Consider the following 23,009-nt stretch of genomic DNA (forward strand, 5'->3'; position numbering starts at 1 on the left):
TTCAAGTGCAGCAATGACATTTTTATAATCAATATCCTTGTTATGTTCATTAAGTTTGTTTTTGACACATCGATGGAATTTTCCATTGTCTCCTCGGGGGAAATGGCTGCGGCGGTCACTTCAGTATATGACTATGAAAAGTGCCTTTCTTTGACCTTTCAGAGCGAGAACAGCTCAAAAAGTAAACTAAGTCTTCATTGTTCCCTTCCTCCCTGCTTTTTATCAAGTCCTTGTGACATTTTTCTTTGTGTGTGTATGTGTGTATTTTTTTTACTTTTTTCTTTTTTCCTGAGCGTGTTTTTCTTGGAAGAAGACAAATGGCAAGTGTGCGAGGAAGGTTGCCTTTGAACCTGACAGGAACAGCTCTCTACGGTAGTGTGTGCACATGCAAATCCCTTCGTGCAAGTGTGTGTGTGTGTGTATGTGTGTGTGTGTGTGTCTCTGAGAGGACACAAATGTGCACTTCAGCATTTCAGTTTGTCCGTGTGTATGGGAGGGTGTGTGTGTGTGTGTTTGCCCATGAGCATGTATATATGCATGTCTGCATAAGTATGTGCATATGTGTGTGTAGGTGTATTGGTGTGAGCCGGAGGAGGCGCAGTGCGGGGTCTGGAAAAGTGTAGTGTGTTAGATTAATTGAGCATGGCAGAATTATGACAGCTGTTTACGCTAGGAGCCCTACGAGCATTTTAGCACACCTTTTAGCCTTGAGTGCACTAGCTGACAGATGGAAGGCTTTTTCCTTCCAGTTTAGTGGAAAGCCTGCATACGTCATCCACCAAAGGACTGACCTTGACGCTGAACCCAACCCTCACTCTTTGAACATTAGTCCATTGAAATACCAAGTTAATGAATGCGTTCTGGCGTGTGCGTCTAATGAGAAGCGGGTCAAAGTTAGCGAGATGTCCGTGCAATCACCATTAGCCAGCCACTTATTGCGGGCTCAGGTAGCCTAATCGATGGGTGACAAAGGCATCCGAGTGGACAAGAACGTCGAGGCGAAGATGTGATCATGACTGTAATTATCAGCTTATAATTTCAGACCATACTAAAAGCAGCAGAGACAAATATGAAGGGTATTTACAGGCATGTGATGCACAGATCCTGGACGCGGCTGCAAAGGACACTCCATACTTAAATGGGCTTGGCGTGCAGGTCACAGATTGAGTGTCCCTTTATAGATAGGTTTAATGGTAGAAGTGCTATCCTGACATCAAATCCCAGGAATCAGAATCAGTCAGAATCAGAATCAGAATCAGCTGGCCAAGTATGTGAACACATACAAGAAATTTGACTCTGTTCCTTTCTTCGCTCACGATGTACATAGACGTAACATTAACATAAACATAAACATAACATTCAACTAGAAAGAACAAGAACAACAAAGAACAGTTAGTTAAATAATGATATAAAAATAAGTAATTCAAGTAATTCAAGTGTTCAGAGGTCCGGTCTACTATAAATATATATAAAAATAATAATGATAATAATAATAATAAAAAAAAATAATAAAAATAAATAAATAAATAAATTAAAAAAAAAAAAAAAAAAAAAATATATATAGATATATATATATATATATATATATATATATATATATATATATATATATATATATATATATATATATATATATATATATATATATATGTATATGTATATATATGTATATATATATACATATATATATATATATATATTTTTTTTTTTATTTATTTATTTTTTTTATTATTATTATTATCATTATTATTTTTATATATATTTATAGTAGACCGTAGATATATATATATATATATATATATATATATATATATATATATATATATATATATATATATATGATAAGGCGTTATAAGACATTATAAGAATGTATTACTGGGACAAGAGTGAAATCCTGCTCTAGAATCACCTGTGAATACACAGACTGTCAAATGCGGAGACGGACCTTGTGAGGCACGTCAAGGTGCTTTGGAATCTTTGCGCACTTTGACTGGACCATATGGATATACGCACATAGTCACGAACATGCAGCAACACACACACACACACACACACACACACACACACACACAGACATGAACTTGTGTGCCTGCACAAACGTACCTCAACAAGCACTAAACAAACAAACAGTTAACATTCAGAGATCCCCTAAGAAGTGAAAACACATTACCATGCTGAAGCTGACATGCACGATCCAAGTGAAACAGGAAAAAGGTGTTTTGGTGCCTCTACAAAAACAAGGCTGTAGCAGAAACTAGCCTTTTCTGGCTACCCCACTGGCAAGGGACATTTACACGAACACCTTTAAATGTGCTCAGTGTTCACCAGAAGCCTATACAAAGAGATTTCCATGGGGTCTCCCTTAGCTGAACATGCACTTCCACCCAATTTCCAGGGCAGCACCCACTTAGATGTAAATGAAATATATCATAGCAATACATTTTAGCCCTAATCGTAAATACATTTTCAGGCTCCCCCTGGAAAACACACCTTTTAGAATATATATATAACATAGAGTGTTGAAATACACAAGAAATGCGCAGAATGCATTTCCAGCACAGAAATCTAATCGGCATATTGGACAACAAATGCTGAAATAAATAAGCATTATGTGTACTTGACTTCTGAACATCTCAAAAAGTTGTGTTATATAAAAGAGAGGCATCAGTAAAGTGGCAGCGCTGATGTTCATTTTCTCCACATTGACACCCAGAAAATAACGGCTGCCATGTGTTCACTGACTCGTTTTCATTCTCTTTACAGGACTATACGACAAATGTTTCTACGCCTCCAGTGACCGAGGCTGGCTGCTTGGCATCCAGGCGGTTAGTGAACATGGAAATCGTGATCCCCGCTTCTTCTTCTCCCTTAAAACTGACCGTGCCCACAAAGTGACCTCCATCCACTCCAACACTCGCTATGTACCCAACCAATGGGTTCATGTGGCCGTCACATACGATGGTGTGTACATGAAGCTCTTTGTGAATGGCGCCCAAGTGGGCGTCAGTCGGGAGCAGTCGGGCGATGTCTTCAGCCATTTGACCAAAAAGTGCAAGGTGCTGATGATTGGCGGGAATGCACTGAATCATAATTACAGGGGGGCAGTGGAGAGGGTGGGTCTATGGAGGCAGGCCAGAGGGCAGAGGCAGATTATCAGGGATATGCAGGGCCACGAGGACCCCCAAGATCTACCTCAGCTGGTAATTCGTGAAACATTCGAGCACCCAGGCCGGAAGTGGCTTACTGTAAAAGATGGTAGCTTTCCTCAGCCTGAGCAGGGAGGAGGTGGACGATTAGGTTTTCTGGGTGGTGGTGGAGTTGGGAATTTGGAGGGATTATTGGACACAACGCTAGAGCCTCCAACTTGCGGTCAAACTGTCTGCGACAATGTCGAGGTCATCAAAAACTACAACCACCTTTGGACCTTCCGTCGTCCCAAGAAAGTACGATACCGCGTCATAAATGTTTGGGACGATGCACGGATGAGGCCGACTGTATCTGACCACCAGATCAGCCTCCAGCACCAGCAGCTAAATGATGCCTTCAGCCCCTACAACATCACCTGGGAGCTCAGCATTCACAATGTGACAAATTCCTCCCTTCGAAACCGCCTGATCCTAGCTAACTGTGATATCAGCAAAGTCGGCGATGATGCATGTGACCCAGAATGCAACCATCCGCTGACGGGGTTCGATGCAGGTGACTGCATGTCCAGTCATCGGAGCCGTTGCCCTGAACACAAGCAGGGGAATGGTATATGTGACCCTGAATGTAACTGGGAAAACTTCTTCTACGATCTTGGCGACTGCTGTAACCCCAATGTGACGGACGTGACCAAGACATGCTTCAACCGCTCTTCTCCACACAAGTAAGATCACTTTCTCCACATTTTGTATGTTGTCATGTTTTCAGCATCGGTAATCCTCGTAAGTAGCTGTTTGATAAACATGAGACTTAAATTAACCAAAAGGCTTTAAACAGCTGCAGCATTCCTTGCTTAATTTGTGACATTTTTTGGTTGACATGATTGAATCCTTTCGGTTAACCAACTCCACACCATGGCCTAACATGCCCAGAGCAAATCAAACAACAAATCTTTATATACATGCATCCCTGAAGAGAGGTTTTGATGTCTAGTCCTACTGTTTCCTGACCATTTGGGCTGAGGCTGAGTGTAACTTAACTCCCAGCCTGTGTGGCCTGGGAAACCCTCTGGGAGCAGCTAGTCCAATCTAGCCTTGGCCTGGTTCAATCAGTGTTCCACACTTAAGCAGGGCAAAACAAACGCAACTGGATGGCTTTCCTGGTAGCAAACGCGTAGGCCAGACTGCTCATTTTTGTATCCGTTTTTCGACAGCTCTTCCCATCTTCTTCTACTCTCTTATACCCAGTGGTCCTAATTAAGCTGCCTTGATTGGACAAGGGAGTTGGTTTGGAAAAAGTGACATTCTAAACAGAGAGTGAGGGCAATTAGAGGTCAGAAAAGAGAGTTCAGTATGGCTTTTGCTTGTAGCGATGGAAAATCATTTCAAAGACATACCACTCTCTCTCCAGGAAACCAGTGAAAGACATGTTTCCTGGGGAGGCAGGTATGGGTCCCTTAACGTGGGTGCCTGAAAGAATTTTTCCAGGAAAAACAGTGAATAAAGTTCACTTCACTTGCACGGCATTTACAGAATCCCTTAGGTGTACTGTACATCAAGCAAGAGATTTTGTGATTTCATAAATCTACTTTAGGAGAATAAGGAGCTTTATAAATCGATGCGATTTTTTCTGTTTTTGTGGTGTCCTCATTGTGGCTTGTAGATGATGAGTAAAAGCTGGCAGGGAGAATAAATCTCAGGAATCTGCTGTAATAAGGTATGTGCCAGACCTCCAATAGCAGGATTGTTTGTTTCTTGGTACACTGAAACTCAACACAGTAGACTGAGACATTTTTGTGGACAATGCAGGGGGTCTTTATGGTTACACCAGATAACGAGACAAAAATGATCGAAATTCCGATGTTTTGCAGTATTTCTTGCCACTGTCAAGTGGGGACGCGCGAGAAAGGGAGGAAACTAGTAGACTTAGTGTGTGGGATTGTTTGGGTCCTCCTGATAGCATGAATCAGGGAAACCAGACTGTTTTCAATCACAGTTAAGCTGGAAGCGTTGTCTGTTTGGCACTACCCTGTTGTTTAGAACGGCCGCTAAATAGCTAAATAATGACATCTAATTAACAACATCAGAGGGGAAAAGCAGGTGGGTTTGCCGTTACTTCCATCTCTCGATTCCCACCACATCCCTCGCGGCTTAGTCATCATTAGAAGCTCATTCATCAAGTGGCAGGCGAACTACTTCATTTAGACATCAGCCATTGGCAAAAACGCTCGCCATTGCAGAGCTCGAGCCGCTGAAGGATGGTCTTGTGAACGGAGGTCTACCAGCAAGACAGAGAGAGAGAGAGGACAAGAGAACTTTCAGTCCAAAGAAATAGATATAATCTCCTCAAGTGGTTGCTTATTTTGCTTTGATTATGGTATGTCTGGGGAGCTGCACTACAAACAGTTCGACATTCCTCCTTAATTATGGAATTCTGGATGAACAATGCACTGCGAAGCGGGGGAACAATGGTTGTGAGGTCCTGCATTTGTTTTTGCAGCGTTTGCGCCTGTTACCACTTACATGTAGCCTAGTGTTTGCAGAAATCTGGCTAGCACAGGACACAGGCAGCTCTGTGGTCCTGCTACAGTCTCTCCTCAGAAAATACCATTGATAATAATCCCCCCCTTCCCCTCCCTCCATCCACATTTGGCTGAGGGAAAATATTTTGCATTGTTTTCACAGCCCTCCGTTTTGACACTTCTTCTGGTTCTGATGGCATTTGATCTTATCTGACAGTAGGTATTGCAAGGCTGAGCATTCTTATGTCTTAAGTTAGGGACGGCTGTAATTTGTTCAATGTGAATTTACATTGTTTTGTTGCAGAGAAGCAGAAAAACATATGGCATCAGAAGCTGATGTGTTTGTTTGACTGTCTGTGAGAGATGAATGTATTATCCGGGGCAACTGGATAGAAGATCTGTCAGAGTCAGGGGATTTTTGGGAGCCCCCAAAATTAAAATGCTTCCAAAACTAAAGCAAGATGGATGCGCAAACTTCACAACGTGGATATTAGGCCCATTTCGGCCTCAATGTGTTTTTGGGGAAATGAAGTTCCTGGTCAGGCTAATAGGTCATCTGTTTTCCCTTGGCCTCTGTCTCTCTCTATCCTCCTGAGTCAATACCTCTTGCTGTGGCAGGTTAATGGATGGACCACTCTTTCTCTTTCCTTCACTCCCTCTCCCTGCTGTATTCCAGCTCAGAGCTAATCCCCAGGGCCCTTGACTTGGGTGTTTTACAGTTGGTCGTCTAAACCTTAAGCCCCCGTCCCATAAAACATAATGGAGTGCTTGGGCGTAAATACCAGGACTTTGCACTTCCCCTTTAAAGCCATAGCACGCTTATAAAAGCACCTGTTGTCGAGGTTTCACCTGTGCTCTCGTGGGGGCTGATTCCCCATTCACTGGGGGGCAAGTGCAATAAGGAGGGGCTTCACTTGGGCCTCTAGGCGGGTAGGGCATCTGCCGATGATGGAATGGTACATTGCCAGATACTGTTGGAGGTCTTTTAAATATACAACACACCAGGGAATTCAGTTGAGAATGCCTTGGCAATGTCATTGTGGTTCAGAAGTCATGGAAGGCGCTGATGAGGAGATTCACATCCTTCGCCAGGATTGAGACCCAGTGTTCAATTAGAAGCTACGACTTCAGATGAAACCGGAGAAATGGGGAGCATGTCCACCGGGTTAGGGTTCATGTCACACGTCTCCAAATCCTCCTTTAAAAACTTCGAGCTGTGGCGTAAGGATCTCTGGAATCTGAGCGTCGACACGGTTCTTCTGCATGTGCCTTCTTTGGACGGGAACAAAATAATCAGAAGAGTAGGTTGGAAGGGTTAAAGAGGAGCTTGCAAGTATAGTAATAAAGGCGGAGATGAATGATGGGTTTAAGGGCTGTGGTGTTGACCGACTTGATGACAGGGGAGCTGAGGGCCCCCTCCAATTTCAGAAGTGTTCTTGGCCGTGAGACGGTCACTGCATTGCCAGCTCACCCCAGCTTTCACACTATGCTGCCCCAGACATATGTATACAAGGCAAATTTATGGGCTTATATGAATTATATATGGGTGTAAATGGATGAAGTCATAATCCCCCATTTAATATGTATCAGATATAAAAGCATTAACACGGCAGTTTGAGCTGCACCCCTGGATCTCCCCCCACAACAGATGCCCTGCAGTGATGTGTGAAATATAGGGAAGCTCAATTTTCTGCACTCACCTTACCTTTCTTTCTCTCCTGCCCTCAATTTTCTCTCTCTCTCATTCTCTTTCTTTGTAAGTTTTTCTTGTTTTTTTCTTTTTTTTCTTTTTTCCCAGGACTTGTCTGAAAAGTGGTGTTGTTAAATGCATGGAAAATCCTGTCTTTCCCTAGTGGCTCATCTCGGCTGAAAAAAAATGTATGATGAGAGGCAAGAGAGGGGAACAGGGGCTATGGGGTGGGGAAATAGTTGAGGGGTGTGTGTGTGTGTGTGTGTGTGTGTGTGTGTGTGTGTGTGTGTGTGTGTGTGTGTGTGTGTGTGTGTGAGAGAACACCAGGGGCGGGGTAAAGGGCTACTGGCAAGGAGGTTTTGAGTAAGATGTGGATGGACGGACAGTAAGATAACATATTTGAAAAGCCTGAACTGACTAGAAACACCCTCACCCTCCTTCCGCCTTCATTCGGAATATGCTAATATTCTTACTTTCATATGGGTTTACATACAAACAGCACTGTCCGCAAGGCAGTCGGATTCCGGAGATCACGTGATGATCGCAAATCCATCCAGGCAGCTATAGACACGGTTAGGTATGACGAGGTCAGCTTAGACAGTTCGCAAAGCTGGTGTAGAGATGCACGCACAGAAAGAAAAGCCCCAATTCCTGGTCAGAAAGAGAAACACAGGGCCAGGATAGCAATAGGGTTTCGAACATGTACGAATATCGCAGCTCCAACCTTTTCGGAATGATGGTTGAATGAATGAAAGAGGAAGTCCGTGTTAATTAATCGCACCAATGCCCGGCTGCAGGTAAACATGAATATTGGTGGAATATAAGCCTCTGCCAAGTCTTTACCAATGTGATCACAGGACTGTATGAAATCAAAAACATGCAGACACCCAAAGGGCATTCTTTCCCCCACAAATTGATTACATTAAAACTGTTTACTTTAGCTTTGAAACATCCCCTGCGCATCAATCCGGCATGTGATGCACATTGTTGGAACGGGGCCAAGGGGCGCCAGAGTAACGGAACTCAGACGAGTTAGGTTCTGACCCTACAGTAGAGCTGTTGCTCTCACTCGTTGCTGACTCAATCATTTCAGCATCAAAACCCCTCTGACCCCTTCCCCCCCCTCATGCATGTCCAAAAACTCTGGACAAATATTTTCTAAGGAAATAATGAAATTCCTGAAATTATTAGGAAGAGGGACCTTATATCATCTGTTCTCTCTCCCTCTCTCTCTTTCTCCTCAGACCTGGCCCCAGTGAGTTCCCCCCAGTTGCTCTTGCGCAGGCTTGCAGAAAGCATTTGCTACACTGAACACTTTATTTAAAACGTCTGTTCGGAGGGAACATTGCATCTCCGCTAAGCGTCTCCTTATTCAGCTTGTGATTTGAGGCAGGGAGACTTGTCCAACCGAAGTTGTAGAGATGTTATGAAACATTTTGCGTAGCTACATATAAAATGTGCATTGGTGGTAACCTTAGCAGGCTTGTCGCAGTGGGAGAATTGCCTCAGTGGTGTAAATTCTTCCAGAACACTGCCAAGCACCAGTGTTACTGACTTTTAAATTGCTTCCTTTAGGCTACATTGAACATACGCTATGAGACAGCTCGAGTTCACACTCAACTTTTAATATTTTATGCAGACATTTGCTTTTCCAACATAGAAGTGTTTACCAAAAAAAAGGGAAAAGGGAGCACACTGCCACAGCTGGACACATTTTTGAAGAAAACACTACACATATAAAATAGATTCTTTTTCAACCTTTGCGTCTCGGCACCACATAAACTGGTCTAAAAGAATATAGTGTCTTATAGCAATTAACATTTCATGCATGCATTAAATGAAAACTGGCCTCTAAGGGGCTGAAATCTCAAGATGTCAAGTTTGATCCCCTCTACATTGAGCTGTGTTATCCTGAGGTCAATAATCATAAACTGCGATGCAGGTCAGTCTGTCTTGCTGAGTGCATTTTTGCAGAAAAATTTGCAGGCTCTACACTCGGTCATAACCTCACCCTGCTCGCTTGCACACAAAAGAAACTCAAAACAAAACGAGCGCCTTGCGTCCAGTGGAAACCGTCCACTACCACATAACTTTACAGCAACTCAAACAAAGTGTAAATATACTTTATTTCTAGTCAGCTGTTGAGTGGGAGAGTAAATATAAATAGTACACTGCGGGATTATGCACTTCACAAAGGGTTCGAGCGCTTGAAATTTTTGCTTTTATCCTTGTATTTATCTTTCGAGTTCACTTGAGTGAAGGGAAAAAACAAAAGACAGCGTGACGTGAGCTCTTGCAAAGTTCAATAGAAAAAGAAATTACATGTATGTACATTTTAAAGGTTTGGTCGTACAAGACAAGTAGGACTGAGAAAACCAAGTCATTTTTACAGGCCGGATCTTTTGTGCTTATGAACTGATAATATTGAAACACTGTGGGATTGACATCAAAACAGATATGGTGCACAGAGTGCATGATTCATGTTTTCATCCATCTGCCCCTATTTCACTTTCACCTAAAGCCTTCACAAATCCATTTTCTGTCCAACGCAAGCAGAATTAGATGGTAGGACATAGGATACCAGGCACAGAAGAGTACCAACAGCATGGAGTTTCATGTGTTCCAGTGAGAGATTACACAGTATGATATTAACATTTAACCACAAATGAGGATCAGTGAAATCTCTCTTTTGCTGGAAACCCTCCCTGCTGTATGTGGCCAGGTACACTAAAGACTTGCTGTTCTAGGCTTGACTTTATTGCACTTAATCTTAAGATCTAAGATCTTAATAATATGACGACAAAATATGAGTGCAAACTAGAAGGTGGGCAAGTGGGTCATGCAAACTAGGTCAAAACATCCGAACAGGATCTAATTTGTGATAGTAAGGCCCTGTTTTGTCATGTTTTGTTTCTGATAAAGTCCCGTTTTTGTATCCATTGCGAATCTCTTTCCAAAGCCTGTCAAAGCCAAAGGAAAGGAATAAACTATCACTTCTGCATATGCAACAGATTATTGACTCTTCCAAGAGATGACTGAGCTTGCGAATGCTGTTTGCCAAGACCACCAGCCAAGCTCACACAGAAAAATGTGTTTGATGTGTTCATAAAATGAATGACAGTTTCACTGCTGGAAAGATATCTCATTGTGTTGAATGATTGCAGTCGTTAGTGCTACCGTTAGCGTTCCCAGGGCCAAGAAGAAACATTATTTCATGGACACGGAGACATCAGAATATTTGAACAATTAATCTAAGTCACGGGCTGACTCGAATAAGTCGGGCTGATCAGGGAAAAATGTGAAAATACATTTTGCAACCCAAATAAAGACAAACAGAACCGGTGTCTCCGCACAGACACATTTTTCATGGCCATGTAAGCACCTCCACATACTGTTCAATACATAAGTCAGTACATTTAGGGCTAGTGGGAAGATAGATTGAATACATAACACCCCAACATACATCGGTTAGACAGTGAGGTGGTGTCAAAAAATGTTCCCGTCTGACTCCAAAACTTTGCGTGACTGGATGTTCGAACAACATTTAACATCTCGCCGTTTGCTCCAATCAGGAGTCGTTCACTCATTCGTTTTATTTCACTTGGTCCATTCAAGATAAAAATGCAGCTGTGTCATTAATTAGTTGCAGTGCAGCCCTATAAGACCATGACAAAAAACAAAACAAAACATTAAGCAATGTCACTATATTAAAATGTTTATTATGATTATTATGCAGAAAAGTGGATTTATTCCCATCAGCACCTGTTCTTAGCTTCTCAGGGCTGCCATGGCATCTGTTACTGTGTGTCAGAATGAAGAAGGACCACACTCAGGGATACTGTCGAAAAACAGACAAAATAATAATAGAAAAAAAATTATCTTTTATTGTGCTGTTATAGCATGATTCACTGTCTGCTGACATGAAACATGTGGCATCATCTTGCACATTAAAACACTGCGGCTTGGCTTTTCGTGTCTCCACCAGCGACAATTCATTGTAAACACACTGTACACCCATAGCTGCATATTTGGGGTATTCTACTGTTTATTCTCCCTCTGCACTTTGTAGACAACATCGACAACACGGTCTGTAATTTCCCCTCCGTTACACAAGTGTAAGTGAGAATGTGGGACTGCAGTGGAATTGAGTGGAATGGACAGAAATTGTTTGACAATTGACTTTCAAGAAATATCAAGGTAGCCGGTCAAAAATAGTCATTTTGTCACCAAGTCTTAACATTCATGAAGTGCATTTGAGGAGGTTTCAAAATATCAAGTCATACATATCATGTATCATAATATTATTTCGAGGCCGTATCGCCCAGCACTAGGATTATCAAACTAAAAGCTGGTCTGAAGCGCGGCCAACGTTCACTCTGCTTACAAAATGGAAAAGGTACTTCAGCCACTCTTAGGCAGAGCAAGGAGAGAAGTTGTTAAGTCTTTATTTATTTGGGCGTATTGGTTAAAATCGCCAACGGGCTCCAACCTCACAGGGTCAATTATCCCTATTCAACCTTCATTCTGTTGGTGTAAGGGCAATTTCAATTGCCAAAACACTTTAACAAAATATTTAAATTCAACAGGGACCTAATTCTGAGCTGTTGCCCTGAAAGATAACACTACATAAACTCTTTCTGGCCGGGAACACTGTTGTTATTTTGTAAGACTTTTGCCTCTGTGAAAGCTGTATTCTCAAGGAAGAGACTATCCTCATTGCGGAGCAATTAACTTAATGTGATATCCCCTTTTTTCCTTTTATTTTCCAGAGCCTATTTGGATGTGAAAGAGCTGAAAGAGGTTCTGCAGTTGGACGGCTCGACTCACCTGAATGTCTTCTTTGCCAATTCCTCTGATGAAGATCTGGCGGGGGTTGCCACTTGGCCCTGGGACAAAGAGGCCCTCACACATTTGGGTAAGAAGACAAATAAACACACATACATGCCTGCACGCATGAACGCTCACATGCACACAGCTCTTCTTTGGCAGCCTGACTTGTTGATTCTGAGTAATTACAGTTCAAGCCTCGAGCAGTTTCTGCCTTCATCATCACAGCTCTAACAGGGAAGAAGGTGATAATGAAGCTGAGGAGGCCCATTAATAATGCATTGCCTGAATCTTACTACACGATTACTTTACGCTATTGTCCGGAAAAGGCTTTTGTGCTGTGTGCACACTGCAGTTTACATAATGTGTCTCCTTCTGTTTTTTTTTTTTTTTTATGTCAGGTGGAATCGTGCTGAACCCCTCCTTCTACGGCACCTTTGGCCACACTGACACAATGGTCCACGAGATCGGTCACAGTCTTGGACTTTACCACGTATTTCGAGGCATATCGGAGATTGAGTCGTGCAACGACGCGTGTTTGGAGACTGAGCCGTCGATGGAGACCGGAGATCTGTGCGCGGACACCAACCCCACGCCCAAATACAAAGGCTGCCACGATCCAGAGCCGGGCAACGAAACCTGTGGCTGTCGGCATTTCACACACACGCCATTTAACAACTACATGAGTTATGCAGGTGAGACGGCGCTTACCTGGGCAGAACATTGCAGTCATACCTCTCGCGCGCAAAAACCGACACAGGGATGGAGGAATTTGTTGAGTCTGTGTGCATACTGAGACGGGTGTGGAATTTAGCAGGGACACAGCGGGGGGCACGTCCTTTCATGTCACTCATCTTGTGCAAAAGTGAAACATTTGTTGTTGTCATAAAGGTCCACTTTGTAAGGAAGTTCAAAAGAATTCAGAATGAGACCCCAAAATCAACTTTCTTACCAAGTGGACCTTTTAAATGTAACCGGTGCCTTATTTTATTTATGGGACCTTGACCTGTGGAATGATTTATTACTTATTTTTCCTGCCACTGATTAATCCAAAATCCACTCCCCACTCCTCCAACTACCCTTGGTACCTGCAGATGATGCCTGCACGGACTCCTTCACACTGAACCAGGTGGCCAGGATGCACTGCTACCTAGATCTCATCTACCAGACCTGGCAACCTGCCTCCAAACCGCCTCCGGTGCCAATGGCACCCCAAGTGGTCGAGCAGCATCATAATTCCATCACCCTGGAGTGGTTTCCGCCGATTTCCGGACACTTTTACGACAGGTGAAATGAGCTACATTGGTTGCCAAACAGATGTGGGTGTGTATGTGTGTGTGGGTGATAAAGTTTGATCGAGATTTATGACATTATCGATTATCGTTTGAGTTAATATAACAAGAGTGTAATTAAAAAGCCTAAAACGCCTAAATGTGAGCCAAATTACTGGGAGCGCCATCATCAACATTTTTAAAGTCTCATCATTCGTCACATCATTTTACGTTAACTGTCATATTTATATCGCCGTGTAAATGATGTGTGTTTGGCCTGTATCTAAGTTGGTTGCTGTGCCTGTCTGTTGGTTTCCTAGAGAATTGGGATCAGTGTGTGATAAATGCACTGAGGGGAGAGTTCTACTGCAGTATGCATCCAATTCCTCCTCCCCACGACCGTGTGCACCTTCTGGACACTGGTCCCCACGAGAGGCTGAAGGTACAGTACGATACTTTATACTGGTTGGGCATTGAATGCTGTCATTGTAAGGTGGTTCTGTATGTTTACTTTTCTGTGGCTCAAATGTAATCTCACTGATGCTTTATTACAATAAATGTAAATATGTTTCCTTCCCCATTCTTCACTCCGCATGGGATCTCAGTCTTCTGTCAGTTTCTTGATCATAATGAGCTGTTTCTACTTAAGGGAAATTTAATGGGCGCCTAAAAAGCATAGCCAGAAACCACCTTTCATCTGCAGTTTGCAGTATGATATCATGATCTTGAGGTCGGCCTACTGTTGATTTTCTGACTTAATGTTTCGACATGCAAAGCATTTTGGTGACTGACTCAACCTCAAAACATGCAAATGACTCACTGGATTCATGTCACTTAGGCCGTGGGACAACATTGGAAGGACCAAGGAGGTCGCTTCCCAATGGATGGTGCTGTATGGTACCACAGCCCATATTAGGGCTGAGGCCAAAAACCAAGGTTAAAGATCATGTCTTTGCTGTGATTCCCCACTTTTTAAAATTTCAACTTAGGGTTTTTTTAGTGCATTAAATGCTAAAATTAGTTGAATTTGGGGGTAAAAAAAGAAGTTTCCTCTCATGTTTTTCTATGTTTGCCCTTCTGGTGAATACATATCACAACAGCTATACTGGGACAGGCATTAGGGATGAGGTATTTAAGTTTTAAAAATAGTTTTGTTGTCCCATCTGTGCACCTCTGATTACTCCGTGGTTCTGGCAGTGGCGGTGTCGAGCATACTCTGGATTTTATGCATGTGGCTTTGTGCAGCTATGCGCGCATGATGGTGATATTTTAATCAGTGTATTTCTTTTTTTTAAAAGTCAAAGGTGCAGCAGTTTTTCCTACTTGTGAAAAAAAAAAAAAAAATGGGTGGAGATCTGTATAGAAGTCCAGAGGCTCGAATTTCTGACAGCTACTCTGGAAAATTAGGATTAAACATCTACTAACTAATAAAAGCAGATGTTCTCTTTAAATGGAAGCAAGTACCAGCTGTGTTACTGAGCGTGTCTGTTGTTTCAAGAGCATTTTGCATTTGTTTGGAGCCTTCATAATGGCTAGGGTAGCAAATCTTTCCCTGTGTGTGTGCAACGGTACACGTTGCACCAGGTTTTGAGAATGACAGGGACTAAAAAAAAAAAATACACTGGAGGAATTCCAGACAAAGGTGAGAACAATACTTTGTCAAACGATAGCGATGTTTAACTTTGACGAGAAAATGCTTCAATGGCAGGGAGTTAAATGCAAACCTTTGGTAAACCCTCCTAACTCGTAAGTAGCTAATGTTAAAGAGAAGAAAAAGGAAACGGCTAATGTTACCTAAACCCCGCTATGTTAGCTAGATGGTGGTAGGCCTACAAGTTAGCTAGCTTATCACTAGCTAGCTTATTATTCAGTTAAATGCCCTAAAAAAGGGTCTGCGGTTAAAATAAGCACTCAGAGAATTTTCATGTTTTGTTCTATGACATAAACTACGACAGGTGATACTCCACATTTGGATTTTAAAGTGTTTATGTGGCTTAAATAGACGGTTGCTAACAAGTGACAAAACACAAACTACTAAGTTAACTTGTTAGCTTGTTTTTTTTACTTGTAGGTTAATCAATCTATAGTCATGTGTGTATTGAGTGAGACGCTTGATGGCTGGTGACGCTGAAGGCATGCGACCGTGATGTAGTTCATTTACAGCCCAACGTTAGCTTTTTACCTTTTCTTTTTTTCCGTGTGTGCCTTTTTTATGCTTTGGAAATTATAAAAGTGCTCTGTGAGGATTATGTTGTTGAACAAAACATGTAAGTATCGTGGACTTTGGCTCTAATGCTCAACTGAATGCAAGCTAGTCAATGGTCCGACATATTAGTGCGTGTAGACAACTTCTTTTTGACTTTAAAGACAAAATAGTGGTAAAATTCACACCCGTTCAAAGCATGTTTTTCACAGGAGGCCATGATAATGAATTGGCAGCTGTAAGACTAGCTAACACTGAACATGTACTTGTGTTAGCAGCTGCTTCCGCTGGTTTACCTTGACCTTACCTGAGACTTGAGAGTGTGTGATAAGCAGTGGCAGTATTTTGTTCTTTATGTTAAAATCTATTTCAACCAGGGAGTGAGATTTGGTGCGTCTGAAGTCTGGTTCAATTTTATTTAATTTTTTTAAGTAGGGATCCTGGGACATGGTCAGAATAATCATGTCAAGTCATGAATCATGGTGGATAATGAATAAGTTTGGTTGATCAGCATACCTGCCTAACCTCTAGACATCATAGTCTAAATCAGGAAACCAAACCTACGATTGGGAATCACATGAGAGTCTCAAAGCGACGGAGAGCGTCTCCTTAACCATAGTAACCCACTGCCACTGCCCTGCCTGCCTCCATGGTAATGCAGAGGGAAAGACACTACTGGTAAAAGTGCTGTCAGTGCGCCGTCTACTCATACCATATTTTTATTCGAAGTTTTTTGTTTGCCCTTACTTGGTTTTGAAATTAAAACAGCTGAGTCATCAGTCAGCATGTTGTTAGTGGATGGAAGCAATCATAAAGACCAATAATCACAATAAATGCAAAAACAATTGAATTTAAAGCATTATTTGCATCTCTATTTCTGATTGTGTGTGTGTGGATGCTGTATAGATTTTTAAAAGTCACTGAACCTTGCCTTCACACAGGCTATAGTGTGTGTACCAGAGGCAAGTCTGGGCTTGTCTAACCTGCTGTGTGTGTAAACTGTACTCTATTTTCCCTCTTGGAAGGGGTCCCTGTTTGTGGCAGCTCCCCATTCCCTGTTAACTCTGCTTGGACCAGCTTCTCACTGGATACCACAGCTGCCGTTTCCTGCTGCGATGCTGCATATGTGTCCAGCACTTATTAACTTCCAATAGACATTCTGGCAACCGCCGACAACGTTCACACTGTAAGCCTCAGTGCTCAATTCGGATTTATTGCTGAGATCAGATTTTTTTTTTTTTCGTCTGGCTGTTCACATTCAATTTTAAATGTGGCCAATATCAGATTCCAGTGTGAACTGTTCACGGTCCTGAACTGACCTGCAAGCGCAAAAAGAACAGGAACAAGAATGTCTCGCAGCATGCTGTCGTATTGAATTCTGTAAACGTGAAGGCTACCGAAGTCAAGACTATATGGCATTCATTTTATGTTGGTGTGCAATGGAAGGCAGCACATTTTTTTTTTTTTATCAGATGAGAGATGATGAGGAGAAAGCAATCCAAAATTTGAATTATGTCTTTTTGTGGAGCAATTGCTGCTACATCTTTATGGAGGTGTTTGTGGTTCGAGAGTTGAGGCCAGGAGTGGTGGGATTGTGATGTGAATGGCTTCATTGAAACAGATTTAATCCAAAATGTCAGGATTTTAAGGGGTTAGTTTTCAGCATTTTTGTATCCACTAGCGCAGAATTGTCCCGAATGACGGTGTACAGTGACGTGAAAGTTGCAAGAGCTTGGATATGACTGGTCAGACTGAGGTGGCATTGCCAAAAAAATCAAGGTTTTAGGACCAGATATGAAAGTCGAAATTAAAACGTCATGTTTCAAGTGATTTGTGCTGTTCACACTGGTACGAAAAAAACTAAAATAAGCATGTTTACATATGCACTTGTGTGACTGGATGTGTGTCTACATGTGTTCATCAGCCTTAATTTTTTACACATGGCACCTGTTATTGAACGACTTGTAGGCCGTGCACTACTTGACTGGGAAAGTTGGCGTGGTCAGAGAAAGCCAGGATACCTCTCATAAATCTTAAGTAGTCTATGCCCGGGAGAAAAATTGCTGGAGGGAAAAAAGCATGAAAAAAAGAAGGCAAAAACACACATGGATATGGATTCAGGGAGGGGGTAAGAGAGGTTGGGTGGGGTGGAAACCACCCAAGATAGTTAGGAGAATTGCATGTGGTTAGTGACATTCACAAGGGAAGATCCTGGGTTGATTGAAAACAGCAGTGTGCATGAATGGAAGTGAAAGGTCCAGGATGAGTATGTTTGATTTTCATACATTACATGTGTGGGAATGTGTGTGTGTGTGTAGCTCTAAGCGAATATGCATTCCTGTTATTTAGTCTGTGCACGCGGGGGCTGAACGATCAGTGCTCCTCAAGATGTACAGAATTTACCAAATGTTTGCTCGTGTGGGAATATGGATTTCCTCCACTAGTAAATCTTAGCAGCAAGCACATGTGTGTATGTACAGGTCAAAGACATTATTCGAAGAGTAGAGGAAATACTTTATAGTGTCAAGGCTGGCTGATTTGTGTGATGCCACGCAGAGTTCTATGTCTGCTCCACATTATTCAAGAACAGAGGGCTCAATTCAAGACATTGCTGTTGATCCACAGTTCAGACAAGGACAGCTTGGATTGGATTGGAACAAAAAGAAATTGCTGTAAAATGTTAGATAAAAGTAAAATTATCTAGATATACTTTATGCATAGCCTACGTAGCATCAACCAAACAACCCTGTCACTGCAGCAATAATGCCAAAGTGCATACATTAGTATTTACAATGATAATGGTATTATTGCACTTGGTAATTCCTGTGTAGCAGTAGATTTTTACCTTATCTAAAGTTTCATTAATGAGCCAATACCTTCTCATATCCTGCATAACGGTTATACTCCCATAAAGAGTCTGTGTGCCAAAGTAGGATACGCTCATTTTATGTGCCTTGGTTTTGAACAGATAAAACTGGGGCAGAAAGAAGGAAAGAAGGGAATGAGTACGACTACTGAAAATAGTCCTCCTTATCTTGATGGTATCTCCGTGTTTAACGTATCATTCACTGTAATGTTACAAGGGAAGAGAAAGAAAAAAAGTTTTATTTTTACCTGCCAAGGAATACTGCTGTAGGCAACCAAAGAAAGTCTTGATCGAAATTAATTCTTTTTATCCTTCAACCTATTGATTGGACGGTGGGGTAAAAAAAATAAATCTGCTTTTAATCACTAGATTAAGCAAAAATACGCTATTGCACTGCTCCGATGTTTGAGCGGAGAAACACCAGCGAGAATAACCAATCACCAATTGCCCAACCAACTGAGCTCGCATCAGTCCTACCAAGATCGCAACTTGCCATGCTTGGGAATTTGGTCTAACGTCTGATGAAGCTGAGTGCATATTTAGTTTCTCACAACATTTATGCCGTCGCCGAACAGTTCCCGTTTGTGTACTTTTTCTGTATCAGTCAAGTCAGTACCCAATAGTAGCCCTTGTGTCAACTGCTCAATGTGATAAAAACAAACCCTGGCCGACAACAGCTATGACGGATTAACCTCCGAAATACCCTGAACGCAACATGATGTGACACTGGTTCCCGAGCCGTGGAGTGTCTATTGCCTTCATGAAGTGCGTCTGTGGAGTGTCTCTCTGTTTGTGTGTGTGTCAGGGCAAAAAGGGTTTGGAGGGGGTTGATGTCTGCCTTCTGAGTGAGGAAGTGTGTAACAGTGTGTGACAGTGAGTCATCGATAGTGAGAGCCAGAGCCAGACACTTCTTAGAAAGCATAAAGCGTGCATGCCCGGACATATCCCTGTCTGTTTATTCATCCGGCTCCCTGCACTTTTTGTGGATTGGTATAGATACTCAAGAGCAGAAGGATTTTGCCTGGATAGTGGGCAGGCACCAGCATCTCCCATGTTATACTTTGCTAACCAGCCATTCTTTTAGCTGGATTATCTAAATTGTATCAAACAATTATAATCCTTGCTTCAGAGCAGTATATGTGTATTTTTTTCTTTTGCATAAAAAAGAAAGTTTCTCGAATTCCCAGTTCTGTGATGGTACCCCATCATTCATCATCATTAGACTAAATAAACACATAATTGACGGTCGGAGATGAATTTTAAAATGTTGCAGAAAACAGACCTCAGCAGAGTATAGTACTGTTGTTCATTTGTTATGGGATGTTAGGGTTGGGGTAACTTATTAAGAGGGTGACATTCTTGTATTTTGGAGAGATTGAGAGGAGCAAGAGGTAGATCTGAGCACACAGTGGCAGCTACTTGTTAATCACAAGGTAGCCACACCTCAAAATGGGGCCACATTTGACAAAATAAACATCATGGGGTATTGAAGAAGACTTTAAATTACCAAACGAAGACCAGAAACTCATTGAGAAACTGTGTACTTGGGTTTTAGTTCATGTAAGCCGTAAGGTCATTTTATCATATGCTTACATACAATTTGACTTCTTGTAACCAGTGGAGTTCCCCCCTGCTGGTCATTTAAAAGAATGCAGGTTTAAGGCACCTCTGAGTCGGTTTCACTTTTCAGACAGGGAAGCTTCAGTCCGTGTTACAGGCACGAGGTTGTGGTAAATTACTTGTTGACCTGAACACCTTGTTTTACCTGTTAAGCCAGCCGTCATCACAATGAACAATAAGACTTTCACAATACTTTACAGCTGTGAGATCCTGTCTCAGTGCATTATAAGCTGCTGTCCAGTCTGATAAGCCTTAAAAACCAATGGATCTATTACCCAAGCCAGACTTCCTGGCTCACAATTCATCTTTTCTTTGGCGTCTGAAACAACAAGACCCTGGACAATGTCAAAAGGCTGTTTCTGGTCTGAACAGCATTGTGTTGTGCCCACAACCATTATTCTACTTTAGGAGGCAATTGTGACCTTTCTTTCCATTAACGATACCAATCCTGATCCCCAAAGTTATAGTGAGATGCAGCCTTTTCCATTTCCACTGGATAGTGAAGAACTTTAGAGGTCCAATCTGTAAGATATTTGATTGAGTCTCATGAACAAACAAATACTGACACGTTTTAAGTGTAGGTCTGCCCAACCTACCATCCTAAATTGTCAATATTAATGATTTGGGAAGGAGAATCAACTATATTACAAATGTAACCAATTTAACCTTTAAGAGTATGTAATAAATGGCTTACATTCAACCGAACGCCAATTACTCTGCAGTGATGCCTTATGTATTTCACTCACTTTTTCCTAAAATGGTTGCTCTCGAAGACGGACTTAAGCCCACATGGGATCAGCTTATCAACAGAGAATGAATGGTGCATATTCAAAGCTGAGGTTTGGTTGGTTCAGTCACCTTGAGGCCCCCCTCTCCCCGCTATAAGGGAATTATAGGTCAAACACTTCAGAGCTGGGCTGTTTATGTAGCGATGGGCATGTGATGTGCGTTTTTGGGAGGCCTGTACTCTGCGGTGAAGCTTGGAGGACTGAGACATGCGTATGAAATTTTGATTACCTGTTGTAAGTAGCTGCTCTGTCTCCAATTAAGCAGATAAACATGTTGGATTTCAAACTGTTTGTGTGCACAGCTTGTGCTGCCAATCATAGATACATCTCTGCATCTTTGAAACACAGTTTACATTGCCTTAGGTTACATAGTGGATGACACCCTTATTCTGTCTCCTCTTAAATCTCCAACCACATTAGCAACAGCGCCAGACCAGGAGTAGGGCCCATCATAACAGCTGACATTACAAAATATTTTCAGTGGCTACAGCTCCTTTCCTTGCAAACTCAATGAAAACCTACCCAGAAAGCCAGGACTACATGAGCCGAGCCCCCCCCCCCTCTCTCTCCCTCTCGCTCTCTCTGTCTCTCTTTCTCGTTTTCTTTAATTCACCTCCACTCTGGCCACACACACACTTACAGTACAATAATAAATGTGTTGAGATAATGTGGCTTGGAAACCATATTCAGTCCTCACTTGATTAAACACTGGAATTTTGCACGGTGCCCAGAAATGAGGTTAGCAAATGGCTTCGTTGGTTGCCAGCTTGGAAATGCACAAAAGGAAATCGAGGGAGAACATAGTGTCTGCTGCTTGCTGGCTTCTAAAAGTGCTTGATGAATGTTAGTGTACGTCACTTGGGATAATGCGAGTTAGCTGTGTGTGGACTCCAAATATGGCTGGAGTGTGACTGTTAGAGGTTGTAATGACTGTGCTGAAGTGAGAACCCTGCACAGGCCCCTCTCAGAAGGTACACACCTCAGCTCTGCCTTTCCTCTGCAGATGGACTCACAATGAACTCTCAGTTTCACCTCTACCTTGATGTTGCGAGACATGCAGATGCACTAAAATGATCGCTGATGCAAATGATCCATCTGTTGGCTCTCATAAAAATGCTATTAGCTTTATAGATAAGATTATATAAAACGTTTGAATTATTACCTGCATGATTTACTTTACCAAGGAGTCAAAGGACCTGTAGCACATAAATTCAAGAATCATTCATTATAACAGCCAGGAAGCTTTTGCTTATTTGTGATTTATATTGACTGTCAATTATTTGAGGTCTATTTATTATTTTGTGTGTGTGACACTGTGTCTTGTTTTAAATAATTTATCCCACAGGTCCTCCAGATGTGGAGCAGGCTTGTGAGCCAAGTGTGCGCACTTGGAGCCCCAATGCAGGGATCGAGCAAGGTGTTGTCGGCCTGTCCGAGTGCCCTCTCCAGGGCTGCATGCTTCAGCTGGAGTTTCCCTACCCGCTGGTCCCGGACTCCTTGACCGTGTGGGTCACCTTCTTCAGCCCTGAGGAAACCGCGCTACCAGCTATCCACAACATCTTGCTACTGACTGTCAGTGGGAACAACATTTCGTTGGGCCCCAGTAATGTCTTCTGTGACACCCCACTGACTCTGAAGCTGGACATAGAGGAAGAGGTGTACGGGGTACAGTTCTTCACGATGGAACAACACCTAGAGATTGATGCCACCCTCTTGGCGTCAAAGCCGGACTGCACACTTTGTAGGCATTGCCAACCACTACGCTACCGCCTGTTGCGCCAGCCACCCTTCACCCATGCACCCCACGGTCTGATGTTGAATGAACCCACCCGCCGATACACAGACAGGTGAGTGACCTGGTAGGTGGAAATTTCTGTGAGAGTGCACAAAGTCCTCCATCTGTCTCACTCACCGACTGTGTCAGGAAACAACCCAAAAACTCAGGGCTCATGTTTGCCCTGACATTCCTGAGTTGAGAAAACTCTAGATAACATATAGAATAAAAGTCTGGTTTTTGTCATGGTTTAAGAAAGACAGACATTTCCTCCAAATAGACGAAGAAAGCCAGACAAAAGATTT

General features: G+C 42.4%; 1 protein-coding gene across 2 annotated transcripts in view; it reads left to right on the forward strand.

The window, feature by feature from the left end:
* pappaa (pregnancy-associated plasma protein A, pappalysin 1a) overlaps positions 1-23,009 on the forward strand; it is a 98,361-nt gene that overhangs the window by 5,781 nt on the left and 69,571 nt on the right. For both annotated transcript variants that reach the window (XM_030436660.1, XM_030436662.1), the window contains exons 2-7: positions 2,764-3,868; positions 12,125-12,270; positions 12,584-12,877; positions 13,277-13,469; positions 13,774-13,895; positions 22,276-22,777. In XM_030436660.1, the coding sequence (XP_030292520.1) occupies positions 2,764-3,868; positions 12,125-12,270; positions 12,584-12,877; positions 13,277-13,469; positions 13,774-13,895; positions 22,276-22,777 (2,362 nt within the window). The remainder of the gene's footprint in view (positions 1-2,763; positions 3,869-12,124; positions 12,271-12,583; positions 12,878-13,276; positions 13,470-13,773; positions 13,896-22,275; positions 22,778-23,009) is intronic.

Source organism: Sparus aurata, chromosome 12 (assembly GCF_900880675.1).
Source record: "Sparus aurata chromosome 12, fSpaAur1.1, whole genome shotgun sequence".
Taxonomy (NCBI): domain Eukaryota; kingdom Metazoa; phylum Chordata; class Actinopteri; order Spariformes; family Sparidae; genus Sparus; species Sparus aurata.